This window comes from Girardinichthys multiradiatus, chromosome X (genome assembly GCF_021462225.1).
Source record: "Girardinichthys multiradiatus isolate DD_20200921_A chromosome X, DD_fGirMul_XY1, whole genome shotgun sequence".
Taxonomy (NCBI): domain Eukaryota; kingdom Metazoa; phylum Chordata; class Actinopteri; order Cyprinodontiformes; family Goodeidae; genus Girardinichthys; species Girardinichthys multiradiatus.
Window position 1 is genome coordinate 34387152 of NC_061817.1, and position 9729 is coordinate 34396880.

A 9729-nucleotide genomic window follows, 5' to 3' on the forward strand; every position below is an offset into this window, starting at 1 on the left:
TTTTTTCCGTTTAACTCTTTGTGATTTCTTCTTACATTACAAATAGAAAAGTAACAGTTGTGAGTTAAAATGACCCACAAATATGAACTCTTCCTACCAAATAAAATAAACCCGTGCTTTCAAAGTTCAGGGTCTTCTCAATGAATGATTACTGAAAAGATTATTTTATTTAGTAATTAAATAAATAAAAATAAAACTCATGTATTATATAGGTTCATCACCCACAGATTGATTTATTTCAGGCACTTATTTCTGTTCATTTTTTTTTTATTTTTTTTTATACGGCTAATAAAACCCAAACATAAAGCTGACATCAAAACAATTTCACATCCTTTTCTCACTTAAGTCCACATGAATTAATTATTATAAACAATATAATTTTCTGGTTTTTATGGCCCTATAGAGGCCACCAAATCCCCCTCAAAATAATGGCGCTGTTGAGCAAATAGATCTTTATGACCCTTTTAAAAAACAAATATTTCATAGTTTCTGGAGTTAGCAGATTTTCTTCTTTGCCTTCAGATAAAGAAGAACTTAGTATTTGACTGAAAACGTTAAATTCAGCAGAAACTATGAGTTCTATTCCCTTTTCAGGTTGTAAGGACAATAAAACCTGCTTGCTCACGTTATTTAGCAAAACTCTAAAGCAAGGAAGACGTTAGAAAGGTTTGCATTCACCCCTAGAGACTAAAGAGAAAACCTGTGTTGTATCCAGGACATGGACCTTCCCAGTGCTAGCCCTTCCTGGACCACAGAAAGCATCAGACGTGTCTCACCTGGGCTGAGGGGAAATAGGATGGGACAGTTTCTCAGTGGTCCAAAGTCCTCTTTTACGATGAAAGTAAATTAGGAAATTAAGGACCCAGAGTCTGGAGGAGAAGTGGAGAGGCAACGATTCCAAGCTGCTTTAGGTCCAATGTGAGGTTTCCACATTCAGTGATGATTTGGGGTACCATGTCATCAGCTGGTTTTGGTCCACTGGGTCTTCTGAAGTCTGCAGTTAATGCAGCCATCTAAAACAGGACATTGTAGAGCACTTCACGCTTCCTTCTGCTGGAGATGCTGATTTAATTTTCCTGCTGGACTAGGCACCTGCCCACACCTCCAAATGTACCAAACACTGGTCCAGTGAGCATAGTGGTACCATGCTGGATTGACCCCAACCTGTCCAGTGACTGTGAGGGCCAGACATATAATCTGCCCTGCCGATGATCCTATTCTTTAAAACACAAACATAAAATCAAATCACTTGGTGCAGTTTTTAGGTATTTTATTTTTGTTTTAGTGTTTTTTTTTTTACATCTTTTTTTATGTTATGTTAAATTTTTGCTTTTCAAATTCAGTTTTTATTTCATTTTTTTCATCTTGAGTAATTGGAAATATCCCATTAAGGATTAAGGAAAAATCAACATTACAACCTGCTGTTGTTTGAAAATCCTAGCCTGAACCAATGACCTATGTTCTGGTTCAGTCACTGAGAAACCCCAGTGGTCCTAGAATGTCCCTTCCCTAGGGCCTACAGGCAGGGAAAGAAGAGGGAGCATCCATTGCAAGTTTGTTTTATTTCAGAATATTTGTATAGAAATATACGTACATAAAACACAGAGACACGCAAGAAAAAACAACCATGCACACACTCATTCACACCTAAGAGCAATTTAGAGAGACCAATTAACCTAACAGTCATGTTTTTGGACTGTGGGAGTACCCGGAGAGAACCCAGGCATGCACTGGGACCGGGTCGCGGGGGCAGCAGACTCAGCAGAGACGCCCAGACGTCCCTCTCCCCAGACACCTCCTCCAGCTCCTCTGTGGGGAGCCCAAGGCGTTCCCAGGCCAGCCGAGAGGCATAGTCCCTCCAGCGTGTCCTGGGCCGTCCCCTGGGCCTCCTCCCGGTGGGACGTGCCTGGAACACCTCCCATGGAAGGCGTCCAGGAGGCATCCGGTATAGATGCCCGAGCCACTTCAACTGGCTCCTCTCGATATGGAGGAGCAGCGGCTCTACTCCAAGCCCCTCCCGGATGGCCGAGCTCCTCACCCTATCTCTAAGGGAGTGCCCGGCCACCTACGGAGGAAGCTCATTTCCGCCGCTTGTATCCGGGATCTCGTTCTTTCGGTCATGACCCAAAGTTCATGGCCATAGGTGAGGGTAGGAACGTAGACCGACCGGTAAATCGAGAGCTTCGCTTTTCGGCTCAGCTCTCTCTTCACCACAACGGACCGGCACAGCGTCCTCATTACTGTGGCAGCCGCACCGATCCGTCTGTCGATCTCCCGCTCCATTCTTCCCTCACTCGTGAACAAGACCCCGAGATACTTAAACTCCTCCACTTGAGGCAGGAACTCCCCTCCAACCTGAAGAGGACAAGCCACCCTTTTCCGGTCGAGAACCATGGCCTCTGACTTGGAGGAGCTGATCTTCATCCCAGCACCTTCACACAAGGCTGCGAACCGGGCATTTGTGTCCAACTAAGTGCAAAAGGACAGAAAGATGTTGTATTTCTCAAAATAAAAAAGCAAACCCTCTGCTGTTGTTAACAATCATTTGAGTTTCCTACATTGTTCAAACTTGAGTAATTTTCTATAAAAAAATAATTTTTTCCCTAAGGGTCACACCTTACAACCTTGAACAAATTGTTCCAATTTTTTTTTTTGGACCAAAGGAAGAGCGTTTAAAAGTTAGCACACAGCTTCAGTTAGTATAGCTAAAAACCACCAATCAGGCTCGAAACCTGGGTGTCGTGATGGACTCAGACCTGAACCTTCAGAGGAACATGAAGACAGCAACAAGGTCGGCCTCAGCAGGACCTGGAAAAACTAATTCATGCGTTCATCTTTAGTAGAATTGATTACTGCAATGATGTCTTCACATGTCTGCCTAAAAAGTGGATCAGACAGTTGCAGTTGATCCAGAACGCTGCTGCCCACGTCCTCACTAGAACTAAGAAAGTGGAGCACATCAGCCCGGTTCTAAAGTCCTTACACTGGCTCCCTGTAGCTCAGATAATAGAATTTAAAATACTTCTGTTAGTCTATAAATCACTGAATGGCTTAGCACCAAAATACATTACAGACTTGTTGTCAGTGTATCAACCACCCAGACCTCTCAGGTCATCTCGCTCAAATCTACTCTGCAGAACCAGAACCAAACATGGAGAAGCAGCTTTTAGTTCTTATGCTCCACTGATCTGAAATAAACTTCCAGACAGCTATAAAAGGGTGAAACCCTAAATTGCTTTAAATCAAGATTAAAATCTTATTTGTTTAGAGTGGCCTTTGACTGGGCCATCTAAACATGCTTCACTCTCTGCTACACTTCCAACGTTTCAACAGTTTGTCAGCTGCTCTACCAGAGAAAACAAAACGTGGAATTAGTTTTATGTAAATGTCAAGGACTCATACATCTCTTCAGCAAGACCTCTTCTAGGTAAATCAGATCACAATCTTTTTTATCTCTGCTCAAAATATAAGCCTCTTGTTCAGAGGCAACCTGTAATAAAGAGGACTGTGAGAAAATGGTCACAGGAAGCTGAAGAAGCTCTGCAAGGTTTCTTTGAGGCTACAGACTGGGACGCACTGTGCCAGCCACATGGAGAGGACATCAATGCCATGACTGAGTGTGTAACCGACTATATAAACTTCTGTGTGGATAACATCATCCCCACCAGAACCGTGAGATGCTTCCCCAATAACAAACCTTGGATCACCAATGACCTGAAGGACCTGCTTAACAAAAGCAGGGGGAGTAAAATATCTCATAAAAGTGGAGTTTATTATCAATAAATTATTACATTTTAATGCTGGGTTTATGCTAAGATTAAATTAAACACAATTTATTAATTGAATTTCTTCTTTAGACAGCTGGTTAATTTTATATTTAAAAAATGAAAAGCAAATAAAGTACTTTAAAGTCTGGGGTTGCAACGTGACAAAATGTACAAATCTTAAAGCGGTGTGAATACGTTTTATGTATTATTTCATCACTCTGCACTTCCACTTAGCAAACTGCTTTCAGTACAGACCCAAAAGGTTAAATCAGTGTTTTATTACCGTTTAGATATTATTGTTTAGTATTAGTATTAAGTTTAGTATTATTGTTAAGTATTAATTAGAAGTAAGATAATGGTATCATAACCCCTATCTAGCTTGAATTTATTTTTTGTTAATTGTTTTAATTCTTTATTTTAAAATATGCTAATTTTTTGGAAATCCGGTCTTCTGTGTTTTAGATAGATTTTATTCCTTTTTCCAAGCATACCTTTTTCTGCCCACGTTTTAATAATCTCTGGTGATCATTGTACAAAAGAGAAACAGAACAAAGCAAGTAGAATAAATGTTTTATCAATAAAAGGTAATAATGCAGAAGCTGAGGAGTATCTGAAAAATACAATCATAAAATCGTTCTCTGAGGTACATCTGGTTAGAGATTACATTGGCAGCCTTCTGAACAAAAATGATGAAATCCTGACAGAAATGATAGAAACACAGGATAAAATAAGTAAACATAAGTATTGTTAGGGCGGTTGTTATCTGGACACATTGCATCTAAAGATCACTGTGATGTCTAATTTTCCTGCTTACAGAGTCACTTTCTGCATGTTAATATTTCTTTCCTGCGTTCAATGTATTTTTAAAGTCAAATTTGAAGTGCCACTTCAAGAAAAATACAGGGAATTTAACAGTTCTGCCAAAATGAAAAAAACAAATGAACAGGTCAAAAAATGTTGGAAATAAAAATATACAGAGTATACGCCTTCCAGCACCAACAGTTAAAAATATGGAAGTAATAATTGGACCCAGTTGTTATTAGCATAAAGTATTTACATGTTGCTTTTAAAGCAATCTCTGGTGTCATCTTCCCAGTTTTTACCAACTCAATCCCCTTGTCTAACTATCTATTGGACACCAGTCTGTTTCTTAAAGCCTCTACACGTAGTTTTTGTTTGGAGCTGAAGCACTGTTGCTGTAGTACTTGGCGGTTCCACCAGAGCTCCCTGATTTGGGCCTGCTGAAGCAGCAGAGCAGACCTCCAGCCAGAATCAACAGCACACCAGCTGCCCAGCCGATGTAGATGCACGCTCCCATCTCTCTCTTCTGGGAATTCGGCAACAAGGGGTTGTTGAAGTCTCTTACAGTAATATTTGCCGACCAGCTGACCGGGATGATCACCAGGAGGCCGGCCAGCAGCAGTCCCACCCCTGCCACCAGGCTGAGTTTGGGCTTGGCGTCTTCGTTCTGCACACATGTGGTGAAATCGGCACCGCAGAACAGGACGAGGAGGCTGAGCCCGCAGAGCATGCAGCTGATGATGGTCATGGCTCGGGCGGCCTGCAGGTCAGAGGATAACTCCAGCAAGGAGTCATACACTTTGCACTGCTGCTGTCCAGTGCTTTGCTTCACACATTGCATCCAAAGACCATCTTGGTAGTCCTACTCACCCAGAGACACAGAAACAGAGATTTACAAACACTATAGACATAATTTTTTTTCTCACTGCCTGAAATTAAATCAGACGGAAAAAACTATTTCATTTCTATTTACTAAATGCCAGAATAATGCGAGATTTTTTGGCGGAAAATGTTTTTGAATTTTCTTTAAAATTGAAAGTTTATGTAAACTAATAATACTAATAATACTATCCATGCCAAAACAAATTCCTTGTATGTCCAAAAACGTACTTGGCAATAAAGCTTTTCTGATTCTGATTCTGATTCTGATTTAAACACTTTAGGAAAGCCTAGATTATAATGTCATGACTTTGTGGGTTTCTGATTGGTTAATTCACGATATTTAGAATAAAGGGAGACACACCTTTGAAGTATTTTAAAGCAACTCCTCCACAAATTGGTGTGAAATGTTTGCATCAATCTCAGAGCAAAGGCTGGTAAGACGAATCTCCACAGAGAAACTAATTCTTTACCAGCAAGAACTGAAAGGCCACTCAGAGAGGAGGAAGCCATTCACACCATGAAAAGCCAGATTACAGTTCATAGATGCACACAGATATGTCCTGTGGTCTGATAAAGCTAAAGTTTAAGTGTCCGACTAATGACTTTTGATACATTTGGAGGAAAGTGGGATGCTTGCAAAGCACAGAACACCATCCTAACTGTGAAGTACGGGGGTGGCAGTGTCATGCTCTGTGCATGTTTTGCAATGGGGGGACTGGTGAACTTCACAAAGAAGAAAGCATCGTGAGGAAAGAACATTGTGTGGTAATGTTGAAGTAACATACCAAGACAGGAAGTTAAAGGTGGGCATCAAATGGATCTTCCAAATGGACAATGACAAGCAAACAGCCAAATATGATAGAAAGTGGCTTAAGCACAACAGAGTCAATGTTATGGAGTGGCCATCACAAAGCCCTGATGCCAATCCCATAGACATTTAGTAGGCAGACCTGAAAAGGTGTTTGTGAGGAAAGTGGGCTACAGATCTGACCCAGTTACACCGGTTCTGTAAGGAGGAATGGACCAAAATCCCGGTCGACTATTTTTAAAAGCTTGTGGAAGGATAGCCGATACGTTTGACCTAAGTCATGCAGTTTAAAGTCAATTCAAAATCTGATAACAAATTATCTCGAATTATTATAGTATTCATTGAAATAAATAATGAAGCTAATGCAAACTGACCTAAAACAGGGAAACCATTTTCACCTAAATCAGTCAGATTTTTTATTTTGTGAAGAATGGAAGAAAAAAATTTCCAAACAACGTTTTTTCCTCATTCTATTAAAATCTAAGAGATTCAATGACTTTGAGAACTATGATTCCTCAAAAATGGATATTAAGCTTATAAAAACGTTCTGATAATGTTTAAATACCTGACAGTTCTGCTGCTTAGACCTTTCAGTAATACTGCACATACAATAATTGTTGAGTAATAAAACATACAAGCTAATAAAACATAACTATTCTGATCATTTCAACAATAAAATATATTTTGATTGTCTCTGAATCACAATATATGGTTACCTGTGCGGTCAAGATGTTGTTTCCTATGAAAGCTGACACTTTCCAGAGAGGGAGGGCGCAACAGACAATGGCCCCAATCAGCCCCATGACCCCAAGGGCCACACATACCATCTGAACTCCTGACGATCCCATTCTACAAAAAAACCATACATAATGTTACTTTTACTTTTTTTATTTAGAATATTAAACATTTTACTTACTTCAGGATTAAAGACATTTTGCTGTCTTTTTCCTTTGAAGCAATTTAAATAAAAGACATCAATCTTATTTTGTTATCTCCTTGTTACAGTTAATCTGTAAGTGTTTGTTAAAGCTGTAGCTGGAAACACTCCCTCAGACAAACACAAATTATTGTGCATGTCTTTACAGAAACTGTGGTTAGGGGCTACATTTTCAAATCAAACTCATGCCCAGACAGGCTTGAGATCTTCAATCTCCACCCTGGAATGACCGAACCACTCCCTCACAACATCCAACATAAGAGTTTAAATTTAAGATCCTATCTACGAATTTAATCTGAATGTTGGTACCCGTGTTACAAGTGAAATCGTTTGAATCGGTTGAATTGGGCACTTTTGTCTAAATATTAAAATATATTTTAGTATTTAATTTTTTGTAAGTAATTTAAAAGACACAAACATTAAATGACCTTAACTAGTAAGTATTTAGATTAAAAGGAGATTATTCAAATCCAGTCAGAAATAAAGCAGAATCAACAGCCCTGTTAAAGTTTGGCGCAAGAAATTAAATACATTTAAATCAAGGCAGGAAAAATTCTCATTTACTTATTTATTTAGTTTTGCACATTTAAGGCAAATGTAGCCCAACCTGGATGATAAACTTTCAGATCAGAGGAGAAGAAATAGAAAAGATGAATCTCATATTTGTCTCAGATCCTTGTCAATAACTACAATATAATCCCAAAAGATTTTATAAAGTTGTTTCCCCACACAGCTCATATTAAATAAAATCCTTACTTACCTGTTCTTTTTTCTTTGAAAGCCTGTAGACAAGGTCTTGAGGTTTTGCTGTGTTTGTCAAGCTCTTTGTTCTAGATGTTTTCCGGTGCACAAGGCGTCCAGCAGCTGCTTTGCGAGGAAATGGTGGTTACTTATAGAAGAATGTCAGGTGTAGGTGGGGCTCCATTTCAAACAGGGGAACATAGGAGGAGATATGGAGCTGAAACCAGTGCAGACATGTACACGTACCCTCTATTTTCCCCTTCTTGGAGATGGAGCTGAGGAGCTCACAAGTTTCCAGGAAAATATAGGAAATTTTCCTCAAGATCAAATCTAATTCTTTTTTCCTGTTGCGACAGTGATGATGCTGTGTAAAGTGTTTTATTGCATCCATCATTAGTTGAAAGAAACACAAAATGAGTCATCTGGAGGATTGCCAGTTTTTCCGATCAGTACACCCAGTCGACACAAACAAATCCCAAGCAGGTTTCCATAGCTATCCCAGTTCCCTACCCATACATCCACACCTGTTTGTGTCAAAACCGATGACGAATGTGAGGAGATGAACTCAAGAAGCCGAGACTCTGAGGTTTTGACTCACCATATGGGTTTCATGGATCACGGGAAAGAGATCAATGAAGAAATAAAAAGGAATGTCAGCTTTAAAATTAGACATGTTAGTTGTTTTGGTTTGCATAATATCCAGATCAAAATCAGAGAGGCTCCAGCAACATTGAAAATAGCTATCTTCTATCGGGAAAACATAATGTGATGGAAATAGCACAATGCCAAGAAAGGTCTGGATAGTCTGGGGCAGATGTTTGCTGATGTGATGTGTGTGTCCCCTTTACAGATAATATGGAGTAACAATTCAATAGTGTCCTTATCTTCAAAATAATAATTCTCACTTTGAATTAAACTACTCACAGGTTTCCTGCTTCTGATATCAGACCAAGACAGTCAGTCAGTCAGTCAGTAATTTTCTACCGCTTATTCCATAGTGGGTCGCGGGGAAGCTGGTGCCTATCTCCAGCAGTCTATGGGCGAGAGGCAGGGTCCACCCTGGACAGGTCGCCAGTCCATCGCAGGGCAACACACAAACAACCAAACACACACTCATTCATACACCTAAGGGCAATTTAGAGTTACCAATCAACCTAACAGGCATGTCTTTGTACTGTGGGAGGCGTGGGTTCTCACCGGGTACTCCAGACCAAGACAATCCAAGTAACAGTGTTAACAAGGTGATTTCATTTATGGAGTTAAAAACGATGTTAAACCATCTTGGCCATATGTGAAAAGGTAATTACCTCCTAAATCTAATAACTGGTTGTGCCTCCCTGGTGGTAAAAACTGCCATCAACCATTTTGGATAACTGGTAATGACTGTTTCGCACCAATGGGGAGAAACTTTAACCCACTCTTCTTTGCAGAATTGCTTTAATTCTGCCACATTGGAGTGTTTTCAAGCATGAACGGCCTGTTTAATCCTCTCAGCTCGAGTCTGGACTTGCTGATGTGCTTCCTATCATTGTTCTGCAGCATAAAACAAGTGTTGTTAAGCTTAAGGTCACAAACTGATGACCGGGCATTCTCCTTCAGGGTTTTAGAGCAAAATTCATCAGGTGCGGTCGGCTCATATGGGCAGGTGGGGCTGCACCCTTAAGAAAAAAAACATTTACCTAAAAAATAGTTCCCCCCAAAAAGATTAATATTCATTTACTTGGTTTGCAATTTAACGTTTATGTTTTGTAAGCTTGTGTACTGTTTTGAGTATTTTTAGCTGAAAATACGGT

The 9729-nt window shown here is 39.9% G+C and overlaps 1 protein-coding gene across 1 annotated transcript; it reads right to left on the reverse strand.

Annotated features, from left to right (window-relative positions):
• Positions 1-4325: 4325 nt before the first annotated feature.
• On the reverse strand, positions 4326-8093 carry LOC124862467 (claudin-4-like). Its single transcript, XM_047356413.1, has 3 exons — positions 7956-8093; positions 6975-7107; positions 4326-5430 (listed from the first exon to the last, which is right to left on the reverse strand). Exons 2-3 carry the CDS (start codon positions 7104-7106, stop codon positions 4927-4929), a joined length of 636 nt encoding a protein of 211 aa, XP_047212369.1. The 5' UTR covers position 7107; positions 7956-8093; the 3' UTR covers positions 4326-4926.
• Positions 8094-9729: the final 1636 nt, after the last annotated feature.